Genomic DNA, 25,510 nt, shown 5'->3' on the forward strand with positions numbered 1-25,510 from the left:
TCCCCCCCCCACCCCGGTGCATGGTACCCCCCACCCCTTGCTCATTCTTCCTCCCCCCGGCCCCGGTGCATGGCATCTCCCCCTTGCTCATTCCCCCCCTCCCCCCCAGCCCCAGTGCATGGCATCCCCCCCTTGCTCATTCTCCCCCCAGTCCTGGTGCATGGCACCCCTCCCCCTGCCTTGCACCCCACCGGGACCTGAGGGAGCCCGGATATACTTACCTGTGAGGGAAGGCGCATGTTCCTGGGTTTTCACACACGCAGTGGGGCGCACAGATCAGTGGAAGTGGGGCAGATACATTTACTGCCACTGGGGTGCACCTAAAGTAGCAGGTCAAGTCGTTAAGAATGGTGTTGTGGGACCAAGGCTGGGAAAAGGCTTTGATTTGAAGACGTTCATGCTCTTTCCTTATGAAATGCCCCTATGAGGAACTGCCACGTGACCACATTCATTCACTAGCACATCCTCCGTCGGCATCAAACACAGCAGCTCAGAGACGGGATGATGCAGGAGAGAGGAACAGTTCCCCCAGGTTGCTGAGGGACTAGAATGATGTGCACTTGAGCAGATGGCAGGTTAGCGATTGGCTGGGCCAGCTGTCACAAAGGAGTGGAGTGGAGGTAGATGGAGAGCCCTAGACATCCTCATTCCACTGTGAAAGAGAGAGCCCCCTTCCTAATCCAGAGAGGGAAATGTAGCTACTTTCCACCCCAAGAGTAATTTATAAATCTCTGTTGCAAGGCTTCATGTTTTCACTTAGTTCCTTAACACAAGAACAAGGAGAAATTCAATGCAATTTAAAAAGGCACGTGCCTTACAACTGGTAAAAGAACATTTTTTTTACATCAATATTAAATTGCAGAACTTGCTGGGACAATATTAATTCAGATAGTTTAGCAGGATTAAAACAGGATTAGATGTTTTTATGAATATCAAACACTTAACATTACACTAGCTAAGATCTTGCTTCAGAGCATGAACTGTGGTCAGGATGAAATTTCAACCCTTGTTTAACTGAGAAGGTTTACTGAGAGCAGGGTTAGGCAGCTGTCACACAGGATATAAAACCGATGGACCGCTGATCTGGTGTGACAGTTCCTATGTGCCTGCCATCTCTCAAGAATTTAGAAGAGCAAATCATCTGCCAGCCTGTGTGCTTACTAGAGGGAGGAAGAAGGAATAAATTGTAAAGGGAAAATAAAGTTCACTCTTCTGCACCCCACAGTTGCCAGTAGGGCAGTGGTCCCCAAACTTTTTACCTCTTATCCCCCCTTGCCCAGATGCACCCCACCCGGGCTCTGGGAGAGGCATGCAGATGGGTAAGGGGGCCAGGGCGGGATGGGGGCCAAGGCTGGCAACCAGTGCCCCAGGCAGAGGGCCAGCCGCCACATCCGGAAGCGGAGACCTGGGAGCGGGGCCGGCAGCTGGTGCCCCGGGTGAGGGGCCGCGGCTAGCCCAGGAGCGGAGCTGGGTGGCGCTTCCTCCCCGCCCCCCATGGGCCTGGCCCCGGCCCCAGCCACACCCCCTCGGAACATTCCTCTGCACCCCCGACAGTAGTGGGAGAAAAGGAGGCACAGGCAGGGGAAGTGACTTGTCCAGGGTCACACAGCAGGTCATTGGTTCTCTTGACTCACAGCCCAGTGCTCTGTCCACTTGATCCATCGCCTCCCCAAAGGAAAGGCTGGCAGAATCCCAGGCTCTTGAAATTGCTGACAATCCAGGCTAAGTGTCAGGGACAAGTTTATAGTGACGAATGCAAGTAGTGGACATAGATTGTATCCATCAGACGTGCTGCCGGGCTGAACGGGTAGACCTGCCCTTAAAAACTACCAATGTCATTAACGCTCTTGACGCTCATTATCTTCAAAGCATTGTACAAACAATCGATCATGAATTCTCACAACACTCCTGTCAGCCAGGGGAGTCATGTAACCCTTTTATACAGCCAGGGAATCAAGCTCTGAGCCCTTCGCTCCACTACAAATTACTTGGGTATAATTTATGATGCTCAGGGATGTGAATAATCAACACCCCTGAGCACCATAAGTTACACCAACTGAAGCGCCGATGTAGACTGTGCTGTGTCGACGGGAGAGCTTCTCCTGCCAACGCCTCTCGCAGAGGCAGACGATATTTAGCCGACGGCAGTTTAGAGCGTCTTCACCAGAAGTGCTGCAGCAGCGCCGTTGTAAATGATGTCATGTTGACATAGCCTGAGAGAAGCAATTTCCTCAAGGCTACAGAGGAAGTCTGAGGGGTTCAACCCCGAGCATCCCTGCCAGGCTCTAGTAAGCTTCAGGAGCCACAAGTGTGTGTCCTGGGAATGGAGAGAGGAATGTTCTCAGTAATAGGATTTATGGCTTTAAATTCCTGCAAAACAAAATCTTCCACCAAAGAGCCCTTTTCAAGTCTCATTCCTGCCTCCCAAGCGCAGTGGAGAGAGAAATGCACACCCTTCCTTCTAACGAGGGAAACTAGAACCACCTGTCCTGAGGGCCAGTTCCCAGAGGGGTAGCTGTGTTAGTATGTATCCACAAAAACTAACAAAGAAATCTGTTAGTTTTTAAGGTGCCACCGGACTCCTCGTTGTTTTTGCGTAGTACGGTTTGGTAAAAAGTTTGTAAGTCTGTTTAAACCAGAGCCAGCTGCAGCAGGAGATGGGTAGAAGGGGGTGTATGTGTGAGCACTGCATGAAAGGGTTCCCTTTCTTTCCTAGAGGGATCCTGGAACAGACCCGCCCTGGTGAAACAGAACACCAGGCAAAACAGAGAAGTGAGAGTTAGCTGGGAGAAAATGAAACCGAAACTTAACTTGGAGCCATTTTAAGTTGATCGAGTGGATGATTACATTGTTAGCTCCCTGCTGGGCAGAGGGGAAGGGGTGACTAGCCTGTTTCTGTTGTTTGTAAAAAGTACCGAGGTACCGAACTTTTCTGTATCTAGGAGCCATTTGTGAGCTCTGTCTTCAGCTGTTCGGCTGGCACAGGGAGGAGCTGCTCCCGCTGGTGTTTCAGTTGCTTTCAGCCTCTCCTAGCAGTGTGAGTCTGTGGTTAGAGAGATGCGGTGGAGGAGGCCATAGATATCTTTTGTTGGACCAACTTCTGTTGGCGGAGAGAGAGAAGCTTTTGAGTTACACAGATCTCTTCTTCAGGTCTGGGAAAGGCAGTAAGAGTGTCACAGCTAAGTACAAGATCAGACAGATAGTTTAGCATAAGTAATTAGCACTATTCTAAGGGACCATTCGAGGTGAAGTGGCGATAGGTTACAGCTTAGGAACAGTTCTTTACCTTCTGATCAATTAAATGAATTGTACTTGTCAGCTTGGGCAAAAACAAGGTAAGAGCAACTTCTAAACCGTCCCTTCCTCCTCCAGGTGTGTTGTGTGTTCTAAGAATTTCTTTTTAAACTTGACCAGTGGACCAGATCTATGTGACCTATAGGACTGTGATGGCAGGAAAAGAGATACAGGTCTGTCTCATCTTACGCGGGGATTCCGTTCTGCGGTTCGCACGTAAAGCGAAAACCGCGTATAGTCAAAATTATATTGAGTTCAATAGCAGGTGGAATCACCCGCACAACAGGTACAATATTAAAATTGTTATTTTTTTCTTTTTTGTTTTTTTGCTGACCGCATAAAGCTGAAATCGCCCATGTTAAATGCACGTAAGATGCGACAGACCTGTACTCGCTACCCTCTGCTAACAAGAAGGAGATGTAGCATTCCTACCTGCATCACATGGTATCAGTATGGGTTGAACCAGGGAAAATGCAAGCGGAGGCTGTTTGTCACACTGTTTAATGCGAGTGAAATTTCAAATGGCCTTAGAACGTTTTTGGCCATGTCTATACTAGCACTTATGTCAACAATGTCACTCAGGGGTGTGAAAAAACACACCCCTGAACAACATAAGTTTTGCCGTCATAAGCAGTCGTGTGGACAGTGCTGTCGTCCCACCACTGGTTGAGCTGCTTTTATTATGTCCATGGGAGAGCTCGCTCTTTGTATCAGTACAGCTGTGCCACTGTAAGCTTGTAGGTGTAGACCTGGCCTTTGATTCTGCCCGAAAAGGCTGACGCTAAGTGGCATGGCTGGTGTCTGGGGTACTCTTGAGCGGAGTCCTTTCGCCAGCACTTACTGCTTAGCTCACTTGCAGTGTCCTGTGTTTTTTTTCCCTATTTTTAAGATAATGTAATTATCGATCACTTACATCCCCCACGTGCTCGCTTTCTGTGTCTGACTGTAAAGAATCCGTTATTGTCCTGCACAGGTTCCTTTATAAAGATCTGGGGCATAAAAGTTCTGTTGGGGATATGGTTTCTGTCACTTTATATTCACATTCGGCTGCTGGCACGCTTGGGCAGGACTAGAGCATCCCAGTCAATAGTGGTGGCTATCTTTTTTCTTTCATTTTAAAAAATCAAGTGCGTCATTGGTTCCAGCCTGACCCCTCAGACCAAAATTCACTTGTAATCAGATGATGGTGCCACGTTTGTGACTGGTGTGAGCTGGCTCTGAACTGCAGCCCTAAAAGGCTCTGCATCCTATTACCAACCTTCTGGGCTATCTGGTTCCCATGGATCTTATCTCTTTAAAGCATCGTGAAATGAGAGAATTAGCTGTATAGGTCACTCTCCATCAAGGGAGGAAGGGATGTTCTTGTGGACTGAGCCATAAGTTAGATGCTCTGCAGACTCACTGTGTGATGCTTGGCAAGCCACTTGACCTCTCTGGGCCTTAGTTTTCCCATATGTGAAATGGGAGAATTGTGCTTGGAAAGTGCACTGAGATCCTTAGATGTCGGGCACGATGGTAGGGCAAAATATGATCATGATTGATCCAGCCTGAAATACCCAACAACCAGTGAGGGGTGCTGAGTCTTAAGAATGAAGTTGTTTCTCATTGTTAGGCTCATTCAGAATTCCTTTCAGGTCAGTTTTGTGTTTGGGGCAGGGGCTTGGGCAAACACGTTGTCAGTTTCATTTACCTGGCATGCATGAGTAGCATAGCGACAGGGCTTGTAGGCTGTAGGCAAGGTTAGCCAAGAAGATGGTTATACATTGTCTTGGAGTGGAGAGGCTGGTCATACTGTAGCTCTGGGCTCCTCTGGGAGTGTAATTGAGTTTTGAACCCTTGTTCTTTCCTTTTGGCAGGCCTCTGTGCAGCAATTGTGCGAGTGGAAAGCGAACCACAGCTGCCTCTCTTCTGGTGTGCAAGAGCCCCGATTCACACTTGCATTCCAGCAGCACGCTATGAACACAGGTTTTGGTCGAGGCAAAGGCTCTTATCAAACACACCCAAAACATAGCTACTGCAGTCCTAATCCAGCCTTTTTTAACAACTCTCTCATCCCACAGGGAAATAATCGCGACAGATTCAGAAACCAGCAGGTACAGTTCCTATTGGGACAAATCACTGAAGCTCCCCTGTACCCATTTTGGGAACAGAGGCCACAAGTAGAGCAACACATCAGGGGTCCGCGAGCTGCTGTACCAATTCCTAGAGGGAGTGGGCACAACAGCTGGGGCACAACAGCTGGGAGATTTAGGCCCCCCTATATCAGTCAGCAAACGCAAAGTTTACCGTCTTATTCCCCAACTCAGTACAACTACAGAAAATCAGAAAGGGAATTTGACCATTTCAACCTGAGTTTCCAGAGACTGACTGTTGCTGGGCAAAACAGGGAGCAAGAAATTCTGACAATTTTAGGGCAGCTCAGGCAGGGGGAGTCCTGTACAGGTCGTGAACTCGCCCATAAACTTAAAACCCGAAAGAAAGAAGTCAATCATTATCTGTACAAACTTCTCCAGGAAGGTAAATTGCATAAAGAAGGAGAGACCCCCCCCTTCTGGCGGATTGCGGACAAATCTGGCTCTGTAGGGGCAGTGTGCGAAGGAAGTGCCACCACCGACGGGAGTCGTTGCAAAGACACAGCTTCTGAGAGTCAAGAAAAGGAAAGCCCCACTGTCGGCTCAGAAGACAGTACCGAGTCTCCCATCATGGCTGAAGTCAAGGAGAAAATCTGTAACTATTTGTTCAATGTCACAGACTCCACAGCATACAACCTTGCAAAAAACATTGGTTTTTCAAAGGCCAAGGATGTTAACACCACTCTCAGTGCCCTGGAAAAACTGGGAGAAGTCCACAAGGAGAACACAAACCCCCCAAAATGGTCCCTCACTGAAAAGAAACGGGAGCGGATGCAGATCAAGTTAAAAGCCAATGAAGTAACGGAAATGGCACCTCCCGCCCCAGAGCCAGAGTTTCCAGCTGCCTGCATAGAGCCGGATCCGCAGGAGAGTGTGTTGCCCCTCACAGAGGTAAAGATGGAAGAAGAAGAAAACGTAAAGAATGGACAGCAAGCCCCTGAGCAAACCGAACAGACTGACGCCAGTGCCCCTGACCCAGGCCTGCGGGTCCGGAAGCCCAGATACCGCTTCATGAACTATGACAACTCTGAAAATGGCAAGTGGGCCACCGATGACATTCCAGATGACTTGAATGCCATCAATAAGCAGGCGGATGAGTTGAGATGCATCATGGAATCCCCCTCATCTCCCAGCTACGCTGCCCAGTTTGATACGGCTTTCCAGTGTACGCCCTTAGAAAAGCTGATTGCCTGTCAGGAGAAGAATCCGGTCAGCGGCCTCATCGAATATAGCCAGTACACTTACCAGCGCTGTGAATTTGCCCTTTTGGAGCAGAGCGGACCCTCGCATGAACCACGGTAAGAAAGAGAACATGGGTTTCCTTTGCTATTCTTTTCTGGTTAAAGAGATGTACGTAAGCTAGATTATGATTTAATTGGTATCACAGAGACTTGGTGGGATGAGTCTCATGACTGGAATATTGATATAGAGGGGCATAGCTTGTTCAGAAAGGACAGGCAGGGAGAAAAGGGGGGAGGGGGTTACCTTATACATAAAGAATATAGACACTTGTTCTGAGATCCAGAAGGAGGTGGGAGGTAGACCAGTCGAGAGTCTCTGAGTAAAGATAAAAGGGTTAAAAAATAAGGGTGATGTCTTAGATCTGCTATGGACCACCCAATCAGGAGCGGAGGTAGATGAGGTATTTCTACAGCAAATAACAGAAATATCTAAAACATAGGACCTAGTAGTAATGGGGGACTTTAACTAGGCAGACATCTGTTGGGAATGTAATATGGCAAAACACAAAATTTCCAATACGTTCTTGGAGACAACTTTTTGTTCCAGAAAGGGAGGAAGTAACCAGGGGGAACCCATTTTAGATTGGATTCTGACCAACAGAGAGGAATTGGTAGTGAATCTGAAGGTGAAAGACAGTGATTGTGAAATAACAGATTTCATGAGTCTAGGGAAAGGAAGGAGTGAAAGCAGCAGAATAAGGCTACTGGACTTCCAAAAAGCCGACTTTAACAAACTCAGAGACCTGGTAGGTAAAGTCCCATGGGAAGAAAATCTAAGGGAAAAAGGAGTTCAGGAGAGCTGGCAATTCCTTAAGGAAACAATATTAAAGGCACCACTGCAAACTATTCCAATGCAAAGAAAAGATAAGAAGAATAGTAGAAGGTCAACATGACTCCATCAGGAGCTCTTTAATGACCTGGAAATAAAAAGGGAATCCTACAGAAAGTGGAAACATGGTCACATTGATGAGGAGGAGTACAAAAGAACAGCACAAGTGTGTAGGGACAAAATCAGAAAGGCACAAAATGAGTTCCACCTGACAAGAGACATAAAAGGCAATAAGAAGCGGTTCTTTAAATACATTAGGAGCAAGCGAAAGATGAAGGAAAGTGTAGGTCCTCTACTTGGGAAAGGAGAGCTAATAACTGATGACATCAAGAAAGCTGAGGCGCTTTGTGCCTATTTTGCTTCAGTCTTCACTAAAAAGGTTAATTATGACCAGATACTCAACACAAATAATATTAACAACTGGGGGAAGGAATGCAAGTCAAAATAGGGAAAGAACGGGTTAAAGAGTATTTGGATAAGTTAGATGTATTCACGTCGTCAGGGCCTGATCAAACTCATCCTAGGGTAATTAAGGAACTAGCTGAAGCAATATAATAATTAGCAATTATTTTGGGGAACTCCTGGAGGATGTGAGATGGGAAAAGTAATACCTTGCTTTAAAAAGGGAAGACGGAGGATGTGGAGAATAATAAGACCAGTCAGCCTAACTTCAGACCCTGGAAAGATACTGGAGCAAATGATTAAACAATCCGTTTGGAAGCACCTGGAGGATAACAGGGTTCTAAGGAATAGTCAGCATGGATTTGTCGAGAACAAATTATGCTAAACCAACTTAATTTCCTTCTTTGACAGGGTTACTGGCCTAGTGGATGGGGGGAAGCAGTAGACTTGATATACCTTGTTTTTAGTCAGACTTTTGACACAGTCCCTCATGACAGTCTCATAAACAGACTAGGAAAATGTGGTCTAGATGACATTACTATAACGTGGGTGCATAGCTGTTTGAAAGACTGTACTCAAAGAGTCGTTATCAGTGGTTTACTGTCAAATTGGGAGGACATATCCAGGGGGGTTCTGCACTGGTCAGTCCTGGGTCTGATACTAGTCAATATTTTCATTAATGACTTGGATAATGGAGCGGAGAGCATGCTTATCAAATTCACAGATGGCTGCAAGCTGGGAGGGGTTACAAGCACTTCGGAGGGTGGGATTAGAATTCAAAATGACCTTGACAAATTGGAGAATTGCTTTGAATTCAATAAGATGAAATTCAAGTAAGACGAAGTGTCAAATACTTCACTTAGGAAGGAAAAATCAAATATGCAACTGTGAAATGGGGAATAACTGTGTGAGTGGTTGTATTGCTAGAAAGGATCTGGGGGTTCTAGTGGATCACAAACTGAATATGACTCATCGGTGGGATGCAGCTGCAAAACGGCTAATATGGTTCTGGGGTGCATGAACAGGCGTATGGTACGTAAGACACAGGAGTTGATTGTCCCGCTCTACTTGGCACTGGTGAGGCCCTAGGTGGAGTCCTGTGTCCAGTTTTGGGCACCACGATTTAAGAAAGATGGGGGAAAATTGGAGAGAATCCAGAGGAGAGAAACAAAAATTATCAAAGGTTAAAAAAACTGGGCATGTTCAGTCTTGAGAAAAGAAGATGGCAGGGGGACTCGTAACATATTGGAAGGTTGTTAAGGGCCTATAATGAGGATGGTGATCAGTTGTTCTCCATGTCCACTGAAGGGAAGACAAGAAGTAATAGGCTTCAAGGGAGACTTAGGTTAGATATTAGGAAAATCTTTCATAGAATCATAGAATATCAGAGTTGGAAGGGACCTCAAGAGGTCATCTAGTCCAACCCCCTGCTCAAAGCAGGACCAATTCCCAGCTAAATCATCCCAGCCAGGGCTTTGTCAAGCCGGGCCTTAAAAACCTCCAAGGAAGGAGACTCCACCACCTCCCTAGGTAACGCATTCCAGTGTTTCACCACCCTCCTAGTGAAATAGTTTTTCCTGATATCCAACCTGGACCTCCCGCACTGCAACTTGAGACCATTGCTCCTTGTTCTGTCATCTGCCACCACTGAGAACAGCCGAGCTCCATCCTCTTTGGAACCCCCCTTCAGGTAGTTGAAGGCTGCTATCAAATCCCCCCTCATTCTTCTCTTCTGGAGACTAAACAATCCCAGTTCCCTCAGCCTCTCCTCATAAGTCATGTGCTCCAGACCCCTAATCATTTTTGTTGCCCTCCGCTGGACTCTTTCCAATTTTTCCACATCCTTCTTGTAGTGTGGGACCCAAAACTGGACACAGTATTCCAGATGAGGCCTCACCAATGTCGAATAAAGGGGAACGATCACATTCCTCGATCTGCTGGCAATGCCCCTACTTATACAGCCCCAAATGCCGTTAGCCTTCCTGGCAACAAGAGCACACTGTTGACTCATATCCAGCTTCTCGTCCACTGTGACCCCTAGGTCCTTTTCTGCAGAACTGCTACCTAGCCATTCGGTCCCTAGTCTGTAGCAGTGCATGAGATTCTTCCGTCCTAAGTGCAGGACTCTGCACTTGTCCTTGTTGAACCTCATCAGGTTTTTTTCGGCCCAGTCCTCTAATTTGTCTAGGTCCCTCTGTATCCGATCCCTACCCTCTAGTGTATCTACCACGCCTCCTAGTTTAGTGTCATCTGCAAACTTGCTGAGAGTGCAGTCCACACCATCCTCCAGATCATTAATAAAGATATTAAACAAAACCGGCCCCAGGACCGACCCTTGGGGCACTCCGCTTGAAACCGGCTGTCTAACTTTCTAACTCTAAGGGGAGTTAAGCTCTGGAATAGGCTTCAAGGGAGGCCACGGAGTCCCCATCATTGGAAACTTTTCAAAACAAATTGGACCAACCCCTGTCAGGGATGGTCTAGGTTTACTTGGCCCTGCCACAGAGCAGGGGGCTGGACTTGATGACTTCTCAAGGTCCCCTTCAGCACCACATTTCTGTGATTCTGTTTGGCCTCAATTAACTTCCGATCTAATTGCCTCATCCTAGATTTGCAGGGCCAGTGCGTCAATATTTGCTGTGCTTCCTCCTGTGGCAAGCAGTCTAATCACCCGCAAGGTTCGTGTGCCTCACCCAAAGGACTCAAGGTCCCTTAACTAAAATAGGGAAAACCATTCACCAAAACAACCAGCTCTTTCCCTCAGAAACCCCATAGTCACCAGTGAGCAGGACAGAAAGGAACACACAGTGCTGTCCTTCCTGGTGTTTTACAGGGCTGAATGGTTCAGCTGGAAAGGAAACCGAAAGCAGCTGAGTCTGAAGGGCCCGATTCTGCTCTCACTTACTCAGGTGCAACTCCCACTGACTCTAGAGTTGCCTCTAGAAGGACTGGAAGAAGAGTAAAATGAGGGGAAGTCGGTAAAGGCAGGGGAAATAGAGGAAAATAACCTCTAGAGCAGGGGTTCTCAAACTATTGTACTGGTGACCTCTTTCCCATAGCAAGCCTCAGTGCAACCCCCCTTATCAATTAAAAACACTTGTTTCTATATTTAACCCCATTATAAATGCTGGAGGCAAAGCGGAGCTCGGGGTGGAGGCTGACAGAACGTGCCCCCCCCCATGTAATAACCTTGCGACCCCCTGAGGGGTCCTGACCCCCAGTTTGAGAACCCCTGGTCTAGAGAGAGAGTTCCCCCTGAATCAGAATGAACAGATGCTGGTGTGTCTGTCCAGGAGTGGGAAATCCTCCGCAGCAACTTGCTGGGGGGAGGGGGAGAAATGTCCTCCAGGTTTCCTATGGTTTCGTGCCCTTGGGTCTTTTTTCTGATCCCAACAGCCTTTGCACTGCTGGCATTTAACCTCCGGGAACCCCGTGTTAGCCGCTCTGCAGCTTGTCACTAGCTGCAAGCGTCTCATGGGTGTGGCAGTTCGGAGCATCCCGTCTGCACGAGCAAAGGCGTAGCACGTCACTTGCAGTCACAGAATGGGATTTTTTTCTGGGCTTTTACGGTTAGTCTGTTGAGGATACTTTTTGATATTGTGGCCATTCCTGGGCACTGATGTGACAGTGAAAGGCACCGTTTATGCCACACTGGAATATGTCAATAGGCCCACTAGACGGGAAAATCGGCCTACTTTCCAAAGACAAAATCCAAGCCTTCTCTTTAGGGAAAGGTCTGAATGGAGTTAGCCCCAACGGCTTGTCTTTAGATCCAGTTCAACCTGCTTTTTCCTGAGAGGAGTCCGCCTCTGCAAAAGGCTGGGTGCCAGAAAGGAATCTAGCTGGCGTAAGCTGTCATTGGGGTCTGCCCCGAGAGAGAGGCAGGCACATCTGTCAAAGCCAAACGATTTAAACGAGGAAGTGCCTGGCAAAGATGCTGTGCAGAGAGTTGGCAGGCAGGTCAGATCCTGTCTGAGGGACAAACTGACCCAAAATGACTAGGCACAGATGTGACGACTGGCTTCCAACCTTTCTTTCCCCCGTGCCGGAGACTGTCTTGGATTTGCACTCTGTGCGGTGAGAACAGCCAATGAGTTAATGATTCATGCGGCCTCTGGTGCCTCTGGACCAAGGAGACTCATTCTGCAGCATTAGGGCTAAACTCATTGGGGTCTCTGCCGCCACATCTGCTGTGGAAGGCTGTGTAAACTTCTAAATGAAGCCTCTGAAGGCCTGCACCAAAGTCAGATTGCATCTTCAGTGTGTCTGGCCCTTCTGCAGCCGTGGCTTGTTTGCTTCTGCGCCACGGGGACCAGCAGCTCCATCCCACTAGAGTTCCAAGAGCCATGCTAGAGGCGTAGTGCAGGAGGGGCAGGCTGGTCTCTGAGTGACCGGTCACATGTTTGTCCTTGTCTCTTCCTCTACAAAGATTTAAGTTCCAGGCCGTGATAAACGGGCGCCGGTTCCCACCAGCGGAAGCAGGTAGCAAAAAACTGGCCAAGCAGGAGGCAGCTGCCAACGCCATGAAAATCCTGATGCGCGAAGCTGAGACCGAAGGGGAGGATGGCATGGAAGGGGAGGAATCATTCATCCCAGACAGCTCCGAAGCAGAGTTGGTGAGTCCCATGCTGTTTGTTCTGGGCGACGTGCAGGCTGAAATCAGTGCCTTGATGCCCGTGTTCTTAGCCCCTCTCTCCCGAAAGAGCTGTCCTCTGCTGCTGAGAGTTTCCATTCACAGATGCAGCGCGAAACAGACAGTGTTTGGGACAGGCTGGCCCAGCACTAGCTGTCAGGGGAGGGTGATGTAAAGGAGCTAGAGATTGTTCCTTCCCAAAAGGAAATGTGATTCCAAATTGTGTGTGGGGAAACTGTTTCAAGCCTGTAAGAGGGCACGCTGCCTTTCTCTTTCTGGAATTAGCGCGCTCAGGTGCTATTTGGGTATTGCCCAGAATGGCCGGAACGTTCCACAAAAGGCCCCACGTTTCTCTTGCTTGTCGCAAAAGTGGCTTCTTATGAGTATACAAAGGGGTGCGGAAGCAGAACCACAGATGTGAAGCTGCCATGCTCTCGATGCAGTGTGGTGCTCGTTCTCTTGGCCGGGTTGGCTTTGTCCTGTAGTGAGCATCTCTGAGTTGACAGAAGGTTGGAGCCGCTGGGCTAGTGCCTGACGACAGCAACCTGTGGGTGGGAGCTTGGCTGAGATCTGTGCTTTAGTCGCCTCTGCGTTTCTCGCCGTAGCCTGCACGCCCAGAACCAGAGCCTCCATCTGCAGCGGCACAGCTAAACTTGTCTTCCGGGAAGAACCCCATCAGCATATTAATGGAATATGGACAGAAATCAGGGAGCACATGTGAATTCCAGCTGCTGTCTCAGGAGGGACCACCCCATGACCCCAAGTATGGCACATCATGTTAATTGGGGGGGTGGGGGGAGTAGGGATTCTTCTCTTTATTTCCTCTCCAATCAGAGGAACCAGCCGTGTTGCCCCATCTGTCCGGGTTCCCATACACTTCACTGTTGTTTGAGTGCTCATCTTGTTCAGGGACGTCTGGACCTGGCTCCCCCGAGGCCCTGTGCGCCCCAGAAAGAGGTCAAGGAATGCCTTCCTCTGGGAGGCTGGGCGTCTCCAACCCAAGGACAGGTTCAGAGCTCAGGGGCCAGTCCTGAATACCATGCATGGCAGTGCCACGCCAGTGCTTTTGGAGCATCCCGTCATCCTGATGCTCTTAAACTGCTGATAACTTGGAAATGTTCCTTGTGCAGCTTTAGCCCAACTTGAACTGGGAGTTGGTGCAAAGAACAGACTGAAGCGGCTGGGTTTAACATTCTTCTCATGGTGTAACATCCTGCCAGGTTCAAATACTGCGTGAAGGTGGGTGAGCAGACATTCCCTGCGGTGATAGCCAACAGCAAGAAGGGAGCAAAGCAGATGGCAGCTGAGGTTGCTGTGAAGATCCTCCGTGGGGAGGCTGGGGGGCAGTTCTTCCCAGAACAGGTAGAGACACCCTTGCACCCTTTACTCCTCCCTCCAGCAGGATTTTGTCCCGGGCGGGTTAGCCGGCAGTAGCCCAGGCTGACTGTGTGCAGTTCCCCTGCTGTAGTACGTACTCCTAACTCCTTAACTGGCTCCTCTTGTCTAACTCTTCTGCAGCCCTCCGTAGAGGTCCCAAGCGAGCCCACCCTGGAGCCGCCTGTTGCCCAGCCCCTGAATCCGGATGAGTCAAAGGCAGCAAAAGCCAAGGGCATCGGGGAGCTGATCAAATACCTCAATGCCAATCCCGTCAGTGGCCTGCTGGAATACGCCCGTTCCAACGGGTTTGCAGCAGAGTTCAAAATGATCGATCAGACGGGACCACCTCACGATCCGAAGTAAGTGGCTGTGAATGTCCATGACAAAACTGGCACTGTCTGGCCGCCCTGAAGTGGGCGCAGACTCCTGCCTAGCATAGCAAATTCCTGGTGAATTTGAGCTAGCTACTGTCAGAGCGTCATCTGCCACGCTACAGTTGGCAGGTACAAATAAAAACCACTTGGTTTTCAACATTGCTCTCCCAGTGACATGCTGCTGCTGCCTCTGTAGGTTTGTCTACCAGGCCAAGGTGGGAGGCCGCTGGTTCCCAGCCGTGACTGCACACAACAAAAAGCAAGGCAAGCAGGAAGCGGCCGACGCAGCGCTCAGAGTCCTGATTGGGGAAACAGAGAAGGCTGAGCGCACCGAAGGACTGAGCATCGCAGAGGTAAGTTCTCTCTCCCGAGCTAGGCTGTCACTTGTCCTGCTGTTCAGTCTGCTGGGAGCGCTGTCCCAGAGCTACGCCCTGCTGATCGGTGACTTGTAAAGGTAGAGCCAAGCTGGGTCTGTTGTCCATTCCTGGCATGTGCTAGAGCTGCTCCTGGTGGGACACGCACCTACTCTGACCCTGCCTCCTGCCAGCCTCTGGTGCTGGACTGAGCGAGCCCCAAACTCTGATCCATGAGCAGCTGAAGCATGGTCCTGTGGGTGAGAGCAAGAGCACACAGTGGGATTCCGCATTCCAAGTTCAGTCATTCTGACGCCGCCTTGTGGCACCTTCAGATATCGCACGGCAGCTCCAAAGGTGCTGTGAACAAAGCTCTAATTGTGGCAGAATTGCTGCCCCAGTTCTGTGCCATTCTGAGTCCTGCTTTGAGCTCTGCGATCTCTAAGATGTGTGTTCCCTGCTGCAGTGCTGATCCTGGCAGATGAGATCTTGCCTAGTAAAAGTGGATTCAGAGCAGGGCCAGAGAAGGCAGCCAGGTGCGCACCATACACTCTCCCCGCAAGCACCCAGAGGAAGAATTGCTTAGGCACTAGTGATAGAGAAGTCCTACTAGCTAAGTCCCAGGGAGCTGGGGCAGAATTGTTTCTTACTGTTCGGTTTTAAACGTTCTCAGTGATATGGGTTTCCGCTCCTTCCCTGGGGAGACTGTTTCTCACCCCAGCGCACCTCGCTGTCCGGAAGCAAGACTGTCCACTGATGTGTGTCTCAGAGCTGAGCGTGGGTACAGCAGAGTTCTCGAAAGAGGTGTCCCCTCTACGCCGTGGTAATCTCTGCGTTTGCAGTCCAAAACTGCATTGGCCTTTTGTGCCCATGGCAAACTCACCTCTGTCTACTCACCTGCTCTTTCCCTTGGCATTTGTGTGCTCTGGATTCTATCCTCCCACTGAGTAGCCGTCTTTCTGATTGGCTTCCTTCTTGGTTCTTTATTTACATGAATGAATGACCTGCCTGTGATCTCTTAGCAATGCTGGTGTTGTGTCCCCCTTCCAGCTCCCTGTGAGCGGCAGTACCCTGCATGATCAGATAGCTATGCTCAGCCACCAGCGCTTCAATGCCCTCACTGCTCGCATCCAGCACAGCCTGCTCGGACGGAAGATCCTGGCTGCAATCATCATGAGGCGAGGAGAAGAGGGCCTGGGAGTTGTGGTCAGCATTGGCACGGGTATGAGCCACTACTTCCAGCATGCATTGAACTCGGACTCCCTAGCTAGATACATTTCTTACTCGAAGTGGGCACTGGCCAGTCCTATGGGCTCCTTCAGGGAGAGTGGGACACGCTCCCCTCTCAGCATCCTACAGGGTTAAAGAATGGTCCCAGGGTTCACACGGGTCACCAGTGATTTAGTTACAAAAGGAGAAAACAAAGCGAACGTGCCTTCAACTCTATCGCTCGTAATCTTTGCTTGCACTGCTACACACTAGCCTGTGCATCAGAGCATGGATTTTCCCTCCTGGTGTCAAACAGCACAAAGTCCTGTGGCTTCCCTCAGCTTTAGATTTCTAAATCCCCCTCTCCTTAGGTGGCTGGCACTGCTTTGCCTCTCCTCAGAGGATGGGCAAATGAGGCCTCCAGGTTTGAAGGGACACAGGGTAGATCTAGATTTGTGCTGCTCATAAAAAGAGGCAAGTGATTTGTGTGTGGAGTAGAATTCTGTCCTGTTCATGTCTAACGGATAATGATCCCGGTAACTGGGGCCGTGGTGGTCAGGAGCCCGGAGCAGTAAGGCTTGGTGAGATCAAACACTGCCTTTTCAGAGGAGCCTGTGCGTTGGCATTGTGAGACTTTTCCCTCCCTCCCCCTCTAGGTAATCGCTGCGTGAAGGGGGAGGAGCTGAGCCTGAAGGGCGAGACTGTGAATGACTGCCATGCAGAAATCATTTCCCGACGAGGCTTCGTGAGGTGAGGGACGGGGGAATCTTTGTTCTCTGTTTGGAGGGAGTCTCGGGAGAAAGGCACGAAAGGGAACACCCAGCTGCTCGTATTTCCCGGGACCTCTGCCTCGCAGGCAGACCCCTCTCCAGGAGCACAGCCAGTGTCAGTTTCTGCAGAGAACACTCTGGTGCGTAGGAGCTGTGGTTGCCAACACTTGCTCTTTATCTATCTGGCTGTGAAGCACAGGGACACTGTGTTTTACAAGGAAGGGTTGTGTGTGACTGTTGCCCACATTACTGCCATGTTGGCAATGTGTCAGGACCCCCGGGCGGTACTTCCCGTCCCTAGGAGGGATTGGATTGCAGCCACACTCATGTGCAATACAACGGAGAGCCAGGCAGAATGCCATGCACCATCTCACCCACGCACAGCGCTGCTCCGCCCAAGGTGGATAGAGCCTTGTGCGCATATACATTTTTATATTTATATGTGGTACCGCCGCGCTGGGGGAGCTGCTGGTGCGGGGCGCTGACTCCTGGCAACGGCAGCCCCACATTCTGCTCCTTTCGCCGCTGCGGTTCCGCAGATATCCATTTGTAGCCACGCAGGGCTCTAAAGATGGAGCACTGTCTTCTGAGTCAGAGCATCTCTTCAGATCCAACCTCCACGCTTGGGCTCTTCCAGTTCGAATTGCATCATCAAACCTTATCCGTGCAATCTTGCCATAGGGGGTAACAAACCCAGCCCAGTCTGCGGGGCAAGGCTTCCCCAAGCTAAGTCCCACAACCCCGATTGCTCGCTCCTCCCTTATGCATTTAGCATTGCACCTTATAAATAGCGAGAGAGAGAATCTGGACTAGTTCCAGTCCTTATCTGTACCCCGTCCAGCCGTTCAAAACAACACCAGCCCCTCCCTGACAGCCTGCACCTGTATCTGTGCTGGTCACTACACTTGGTGTGTTCCTCCACCCCGGGACGATGGGAGCAGGTCCCCAGCCGATCGGTGAGTTAGAGCAACCGTGTGCCTGTGATCTGCAGCTTTCTTAGTGATTTGTCCTTCCCATGAGTCCCTGGGGCTGTGGTGGACAGGCTGTTCTGCCAGCTCGGGTCCGGCACAGGCCGTTCAAGGTGAGAGCAGGGGGACGTGTTTCAAGCTGAATTTTGCCTTGCTGTACAAAGCTGGGACGGTCTCCACACAGACTCTGCTTTAAGCACCTCTGTGAAGCTGCAGTTTCCCATTAGTCCTTGACAGTGTGTAAGAAACCTCAAGGTTTCCCCTGCGCTTGGACCAAAGTAGCTATAAAAGGGCCAGTGGTCGGACAGCCGCAGGACTGGTTTACAAATGATACTGCCAGCGCTCAGCCCTCCCTGGGACTGTCGTCTTAAGTGAACTTTGTGCTGAGGAAAGCTGCTAGCGTGGCAGTCTTGGCGTCGTCTTCCCCGCAGGATGAGTACATGCAAGCAGCAACCGGGTAAGCGTCCCGTACTCTCCTACAAGTATCCCTCTCCACTGACCTGCCAGGATTTTGATCTCTGTTACCTGGTCAGCCCTTGGCTTCTGGGCTGAAACCTCTCCTGGGTTTTCCGCCCTCACGCGCCCGAACCAACAGACACAGCTAACCACATCACGTGTTTCACTGAAGCTCTTTTCCACCTTCAACAGAGACAGCAGTTGGGGCACTGCCTGTCCTGGTCACGTGTGGGGTTGGGGTGGTTCTGATCTCTGGAACGAGGCCATCCTCTGACCCAGCGTGTTTGTTTCCAGGTTTCTCTACAGCGAGCTGATGAAGTACAATCCCGCCGATCCCTCCTCCACAGAACAGAGCATATTTGAGTCAGCAGGAGAAAACAGGCTCAAAATAAAAGACGACGTTACCTTTCACCTCTACGTCAGGTCTGCACAGCGCAGAGCGCTGCTAACCTTTACTGGGGCTGCCCCATTAATCTACCCCAGCTGATCTGTGTCTTCTGATGGGCATGAGCCCCAGGCTCTCCCCTGACCTTCCCAGTCCCCATGTACCGATAGGCTTGAGTGCTGGGTAGCAGGGGTTGCAGTGCCTTTCTGAGAGGGCTGCATGGTGCACGCTGTCATGGAATGATGCTGATGATCCCTTGCTCTTCTATAGCATTCAAAGGGCTTTACATCTGTAATGTCTTTCTCCTCCCACACCCCCGGGAGCTAGGGAAGTAAAGGTAAAGCCGCACGTATAGACAGGTCTGGAGTGGAAGTGACTAGAGCAAACCTCACTAACAAACTCCCCTGGTGCAGTAACGGTCGTGCCGTGCCAGCGTAGGAGTCTGGCATAGCCTGCGTTATTTCCAAGTCCTTTGGGTTTACGCTAACTCAGCGGGGGCTGTTGGTTTGGTTCTAGCACGGCGCCGTGTGGAGACGGGGCCCTCTTCGATAAATCCTGCAGTGACCAGGCAAGCACAGCGGGGCAGAGCCAGCATCAGCCTCTCTTTGAGAATCCCAAGCAGGGTAAACTGCGCACCAAGGTGGAGAATGGTGAGTCTTGCAAAGCCTCAAGAGCCCTTGCGCCAAGCATGCTGCAGCGCCGAGAATGCTGGTGTCTGTATCTTCCAGTCACACGGAGGATCCGCTGCGGGAAGTGCTCCCTGCTGGTAACCCCTGGCCAGATGGGGGGCTTAGCTCCATTAAGCTCTTCCACGTGGTAGCGTGATCGGGAGAATCAGAGCCCTGGGGCCAAAGGCTAGGAGTTTCACAGCTACCTCTCTAGGAAAGGACCAGACTCTCCGCTCTCCTGTGTCGGACAGAGAGCTGCAGGAGGTGGGAGAGGGGAGCTGGCGTGTATCCCCGGGAGTCTGAGCCCTCGCGGGGTTAGGCGCTGGAGAATTGATGTCCTGCAGGCCTTTCTCCCGTTTGTGCTTGTTGCTGCCTGAGGATCAAGTGTGCGAAGGCCGAGAGGGTCAGAGGATGGGTGAAAGGGGCGGGCAAGGGGCTGTGTAGGTGGAAAGTCACGCTCCGCCCTCTGTGCTTTTGTCTGAATTCAGCACCCACGCTCATGTGGCACTGACCTCCTTTGCAAGCGCAAGCTAACTGGGCTTCAGCCATGTGAAAACCTGCCTCTCTCTAGTCTACCCAGCTCTCTCTCTGCTTGGTGCGAGAGCTTGCCCAGCAGAACCTGGCAGCAGGGCACTGGGTGCAGGAGCATGTCCTCTGTCAGGGTGGGGTCGTGCCGTCTCAGAGGTGGGCATGTTCGCTTCAGGGAGCTCGTGGAGCGTGGCGTGCGCCCTTGGTGGAAGGAGAAGAACAGGAGTACTTGTGGCACCTTAGAGACTAACAAATTTATTAGAGCATAAGCTTTCGTGGACTACAGCCCACTTCTTCGGATGCATATAGAATGGAACATATATTGGTGGAAGGGAGGTTTGTAGCCGTGTGGGCTGGCTGGCTCCTTGCTAATTCCCTTTCCTCTCCTCTCCTGCAGGGGAAGGCACCATTCCCGTGGAGTCGAGTGACATTGTGCCCACGTGGGATGGGATCCAGCATGGGGAGAGGCTGCGCACCATGTCCTGCAGCGACAAAATCCTGCGCTGGAATGTGCTTGGCCTGCAGGGGGCGCTGCTGTCGCATTTCATGCAGCCAGTGTACCTCAGCTCCGTTACGCTCGGTACGAAACTCTGTGCGCACTCAGTGCATTCAGGGGCTGGGCTGCGAACGCCAAGGGCCAGATAACCTCCTTACTGCAGTAATGGAAAAGAGATTCAGTGGGGGGCGTGGGAACCGAAGGCTAAAATGTTGATTCCAGCAGAGCTGCACCAATAGGAAACACATGGGACCTTGTGGATTTTAACCACAGGGATACGTGGGGATTTTCTCCTTGGCTCTCGGTTTGGATGTGTGAGGACGAGGGGGGAGACAGAAGTTGCCTGTAAATGTTTTATGGCCACAAATGTTGCAATCTGTAAAACTGAACCCTTCATGTGTTAATGACCAAGGACGTGTCTAGTGATAGGAAAATTGCTGTCCTGAACTTTTCCACCTCCGGCTTTCTGAGCAGAGTGGTGCATCTTCTCAGATTTCTGCCTGCCCATTAACAATGCAGCTGCTCTGTTTCCTAATGCCTGCGTGTGTCTTTTTCCAGGTTACCTATTCAGCCAGGGTCACCTGACACGTGCAATCTGCTGCCGCATGTCGAGAGACGGGAGCACGTTTGAAGCAGGTCTCCAGGCTCCGTATCGTGTTAAACATCCCGAGGTACTGTAGGCTTGGCAGCTCTCAATGTTCCCATTCTCTCCTCTCCGCACAAGGGTCCAGCTGTCTGCGCTGGTGCATTCTGTATTAGTGTGACTTGGTAGACTGCCTGCCGGAAGGTTAATGCTCAGTGACCTGCCACCTTCCCGCTGTAGCAGGAAAGTTTAACTTCCTTCTGGTATTTGTGGGCCCAGCGACCCGGTTCAGGACAGAGCGATCATAGTGGCTGGTTCTGGGCTTCCCTGTCTTTCAGCCCACTGCCACATCTGGCCAAGTGTGAATGGTTAATGAGACCTTTGTGCACACGATGGTGCTTGGGCATGACTCAGTGGTCTCTCCGGATTCCATGCATGCCAGGTCTAACCCGTCTCTCGAGGGGCTGTCACGGGGCGATCTTTGAATTGGGGAGCGTGGCGTAGCTGAGATTGAGAAACATAATAAATGCTTTGCCGGTGGGGGGAGCCAGAATGCAATGCAATTGCTGGGCACTCCAGCTGGCAGGTCGCTAGTGGGGGCCACAGGTGAGAGGGTTCAGCTGCATTACCCGTCTACCAGTGCTGAGAACCATGCACCCCTCCCAGCTGTGTGCATGTGCCACACAGTCTGCTGGGCCAACCTCTTGTCTCCCTCTGGCCATCTAGGTGGGGAGAGTTAGCGTGTACGACTCCGCCAGGCAGACGGGCAAGACCAAGGAGTCGAGTGTGAACTGGTGTCTTGCCGACGAAAGCGAGGTGGAAGTCCTGGATGGCACAAAAGGCAAAGTAGACGGGTAAGCGAAGAGTTTTGAAGCCTTGCCAGAGGCTGGCTCTAGGGGGGCTTGTGAAGGGGCCGGTTCTCCTTGCTGTTCCTGGGTGTGGGAGGACCTGGCGGACTAGAGCCCCAACCCCAGCTAAAACAGGGATTCATTGCAATCAGAACAGCTGGTCTCAGTCACTGGGCACACTGCTCCAATCGCTCCCACGCTCAGAGCAGTCCTGCCAGTGGGGCCTTCGTTTCCCAGCCCCGGTAGCCAGAGCACGCCGACAAGTCCAACGGAAGCCATGGCGTGCAAGGGGAGGAGCGCTGTGCTTTCACTGCGGCAGCCGCTCGTTGTTGCTAGAGTAGAAACGTTTAGATAAGTTTGGAGGCAGATTTTCCCTGTGAAACATTCTTGTCGGTTGTGGTCCAGGCCTGTGTAGGCGCCAATAGGCGGGGGCCCCATTGTGCTGAACAGGCACAGAGCAAAAGGCAGTCGCTGCCCCAGAGAGCGCCCTGTCCACACATGGGCCAACTAAGTTCTATTCCTGACTCTGCTGGTGATCTCTGGTGGCCACTACCCTTCTGCCCACGTGCGAGGGTATCCCCAGGAACTGCAAGGCGTGGCTGCTGTGTGCGTAGCACTGGGAGATCCCGGCTGCTACATCGCTTTGCTTGTTGTTACAGCCCTGATCCTGCCATAAGACTCTGCCCACATGGATCTGATCGCAGGACCACGCCGTACATCCCGAGCTGCTGTTTGCCCCCGTGGCCCCGTGCCATTCCCTGGGGTTCTCATTCTGTTCGTGTTCTTCCCCTTTCCAGACCAAAGCTAGAGGTGTCCCGCGTGTCCAAGAGGAGCATGTTCGCTCTGTTCCAGCAGCTCTGTGCCAAGGCTGACCGCAAAGACCTGCAGAGCCTTGCGCTGTACTCAGATGCCAAGGAGGCAGCCGGGGCCTACCAGGGAGCCAAGCGGCACTTCTTCAGGGCGCTGGAGGAGATGAGCTATGGGAGTTGGATCTGCAAACCCCAGGAAGAGGAGAACTTCTCTCTCGCCGAGGCGTAACAAGCTGCCCTCTGTGTGTGTGTCTGTGTGTTCCTTTGGTTTTCTTTTTTTGATTTTTTTAAATGGAGCCAGGAATGTTGAGTAGGATTGTGGATTTCCCCTGGGTCTCTCCTCCTTTTGGTTATCCTGGCAGTACACGTTGATTCTGCTGGGAGGGACTCCCGTGTTCAGATTGCATTCTTTCTACGTGAGTGTACACTCAGCACACAAGAGAATCCACACTGTCCACACGTTTAAATGAAACCACAGGCGAGCCCGCTCCCGTGTCCCTTCATCACAGCAGTTGGGGGGAACGCAGCTTTTCGCTTGTCAGATGCATTGTCTTGATTGGATCCCTTTAAACAGTATGTGTGTACTTCCCAGCGTCTTACCCTCTCCCGAAACACTTCCCTCTGATTTGCAAGATGATTCCTGCAGCTATTGGCAAAACTCCCCGGGACTTTTCCTTCCCAGCAGTCCTGCTGGGTGGGCACAAATCGGTTTGAAGACAAGGTGATCTCTTGCAGCTGCTATTTAATTCTGGGATCTGCCTGTAGGGCATAGCAGAAGCCGGGTGGGGTTCAGGGCTAGTGGCAGATTGCATGTACTACCTGATCTAGATCCCCATAGTTAGCAGGCATATTCCTGGCTTTGGCGTGGTAGCCTCGTCTGACATACCCTGTTGATTATGAGGGTTGGGGCTTGATTTCTGGAGTCCTGCTGAGATGGGCCATTCTAAAACCCTGCCTGACACTTCCCCCTGCGAGGGGGGCGAGTGGCACCCAAGGGTGGGGTTCCCCAGACTTGCCAGGTAGGGTGACACCACTTTAAGATGCACGTCAGTGAAGTGGAGCGTTTCTTCCTCACCCCAGACACCCCTTCGGACCAGTTTCATGACTAGCCCATGGCTGGTTCGGCCGCAGCACAGCCCCTTTTACTGAAATGGGACCAGGGATCTTTTCGAGCCTGGCCTCTGTTTTTAAACCGTGCCTTGAAACGGTCATGAATTTTATCTTGTCTACAGGCCTCAGGCCCAGCCAGCCTCTCCTCTTGGTTGTTTGCAGGAATCTAAGACGCCTTCGTGGGTGATGGGATCTAAGGCAGGTTCTGTCTGTGTTGGGAACGCAGATTGGTGGCTGTGCTCCCGCCTGCCCTCTCTGCAGGCCTGTGTCTGGGCAGCCCTGGGGAATGGGGGTCGTGGGGCTGCCTGCCGGCACTGGGCTATCAGGGCCAGCAAATCCCATCCAGCCTGCCTAGAATCCCAGGCCCCGGGTTACAGGATCAGCTTGCTCCGGAGGTCGGTTGCGTTTGGCCTGAGCTGGCCTGGGCTTTGTCAGAAGCTAGTCTGGGTTAGCCTGGCCCTGGGGGAAGGGGCGAATTGAGTGGCGCTGTGAGCAGTCAAGTGCTGCACGGGGTGTACGTTGCAGTGCGGGAGGCTGGGGGCAAGGTCAGGGGGCGGGCTGCCCCTCTGAAGTCATTAAAGAGAAACCCAGACCTGTTCCTACTCCACAGTTCTGGCATCTCCTTGTGCCGTCTCCACCCCGCCCCCATTTATTTTATTTGTAATTCGTTGCACTGTCAGCGCGTCGGAGCAATTCCCGCCGTGCATCATTTGGGGACTGTCTCCTGCAAACTCGTCCTACCCCCGCCCCCTTTCTTTTCTGTCATGTCGGATTCCTTCTCTTGTCGCACTGGCTCTGGAGAGCTGAATGGAAACAAATGTAAATTTATTCATGGGAGAACTGTAACCCTCCTTTTTATTTTATTTTAATTTTTGTAAGTCTGCTTTTAAGTGCCCCTCGATATCGATGAAATGAAGTCCTAACATTCCGCATAAAAATAAAAAAAAATTCTGTATTGTTAGACAGCTCCGCTCTGTGGGTTGTTTTAATTCCTGGGACACGAACAGTGGGGCCAAAGCTGGTGTTAATTTAAATGGCAGCGAGCATGGAGATGGAGTCGCTCAGAAGGGAAAGGGGGGTTATTTGATCGTCAGCTGGACAAGTGCTGACGGCTGCACCATGTCCCGCACGGATTTCATAACCAGGTGGGGCTCTGCCCCTGGACGGCGGGTCTGTGTTGAGCAGCAGCTCTGCAGGGGCAGGTTCAATCTCTCCCCCCTCAAAGTTCTCGAGTGACTTCTGAAGTGACTTGCTCTGCCATGCCTGGAGCTATTGGCACCTTCTGTCCATCCCTGGGTACTTACCTGCATAGCCCCAGCTGTGCTGAAGCAAGGGAATAACCCCTCCACCCCCACCCCCCCAAAAGGGAGACAGTTGGCGATTCATAGATTTAAAGGCCAGAAGGGACCATCGGATCATCCAGTCTGACCACCTGGGTGACCCAGGCCAGGCAGTTTCACCCCCGTGCTCCCATATTGCGCCCCGTGACTTGTGTCTGGCTAACGCATGGCAAGCTGGATCCGAAGCCCTCAGCAGATCGACTCCACCTCTCCCCTGGTTCCAGTGGCTAATCGCCCTCCACATTAACAATCTGACCCTAAACTTGCCCGGCTGCCTTGGGGATTGGCTGAGGAGTTGGGCTTCCCTCTCCGGGTGAGGAGGGGAGTAATTCTCTAACTCCCAGAGCAGGGCCAGTGGGCGAGCCCAGGGCCCTTGGGGCATGGAGCCTTGTCAGGCAGCCCCCCAGCTAGACTTGAAGGAGACCCCTTGGCCAGACAGCTCTGACCGTGTGAATCGCAGCTCTGGGTTTCATAGTGCTGCTAACGTGCTCTGCTCAAAGATGTCTCCACGAGGTGCCGTGGCTGACTGACCTTCCTGGGAGGGCAGCATCTGCCCAGCGCGGCCCCATAGCCCGGGTTCCTGTTCCATTTGAGCTCAAGCTTTTTTAAGACACAGACTGTCCTGCCCAAGAGCGGTTTTATTACATGTCAGAACAGTTACAGCCCCCCTTCGAAACAGACCCCAGCCTGGAGCACCGTTGGCTC

The 25,510-nt window shown here is 51.5% G+C and overlaps 1 protein-coding gene across 1 annotated transcript; it reads left to right on the plus strand.

Moving 5' to 3' along the window:
* The first annotated feature begins 2,556 nt into the window (after window positions 1-2,556).
* ADAR (adenosine deaminase RNA specific) lies at window positions 2,557-24,430 on the plus strand. Its single transcript, XM_034792051.1, has 15 exons — window positions 2,557-3,335; window positions 5,151-6,724; window positions 12,328-12,514; window positions 13,137-13,294; window positions 13,752-13,893; window positions 14,050-14,267; window positions 14,479-14,635; window positions 15,686-15,857; window positions 16,501-16,594; window positions 18,333-18,461; window positions 18,940-19,073; window positions 20,017-20,199; window positions 20,674-20,786; window positions 21,425-21,552; window positions 22,344-24,430. Exons 2-15 carry the CDS (start codon window positions 5,250-5,252, stop codon window positions 22,582-22,584), a joined length of 3,531 nt encoding a protein of 1,176 aa, XP_034647942.1. The 5' UTR covers window positions 2,557-3,335; window positions 5,151-5,249; the 3' UTR covers window positions 22,585-24,430.
* The last annotated feature ends 1,080 nt before the right edge of the window (window positions 24,431-25,510 follow it).

Source organism: Trachemys scripta, chromosome 16, assembly GCF_013100865.1.
Source record: "Trachemys scripta elegans isolate TJP31775 chromosome 16, CAS_Tse_1.0, whole genome shotgun sequence".
Lineage (NCBI taxonomy): Eukaryota > Metazoa > Chordata > Testudines > Emydidae > Trachemys > Trachemys scripta.

Excerpts from the sequence above, each read along its gene's own strand:
- ADAR (XM_034792051.1), top strand. The coding sequence starts at position 5,250 with ATGAACACAGGTTTTGGTCGAGGCAAAGGCTCTTATCAAACACACCCA. Across the intron at positions 12,515-13,136 it reads ACAGCTCCGAAGCAGAGTTG|CCTGCACGCCCAGAACCAGA; the intron begins GTGAGTCCCATG and ends TTCTCGCCGTAG. Across the intron at positions 20,200-20,673 it reads CCTCAGCTCCGTTACGCTCG|GTTACCTATTCAGCCAGGGT; the intron begins GTACGAAACTCT and ends GTCTTTTTCCAG.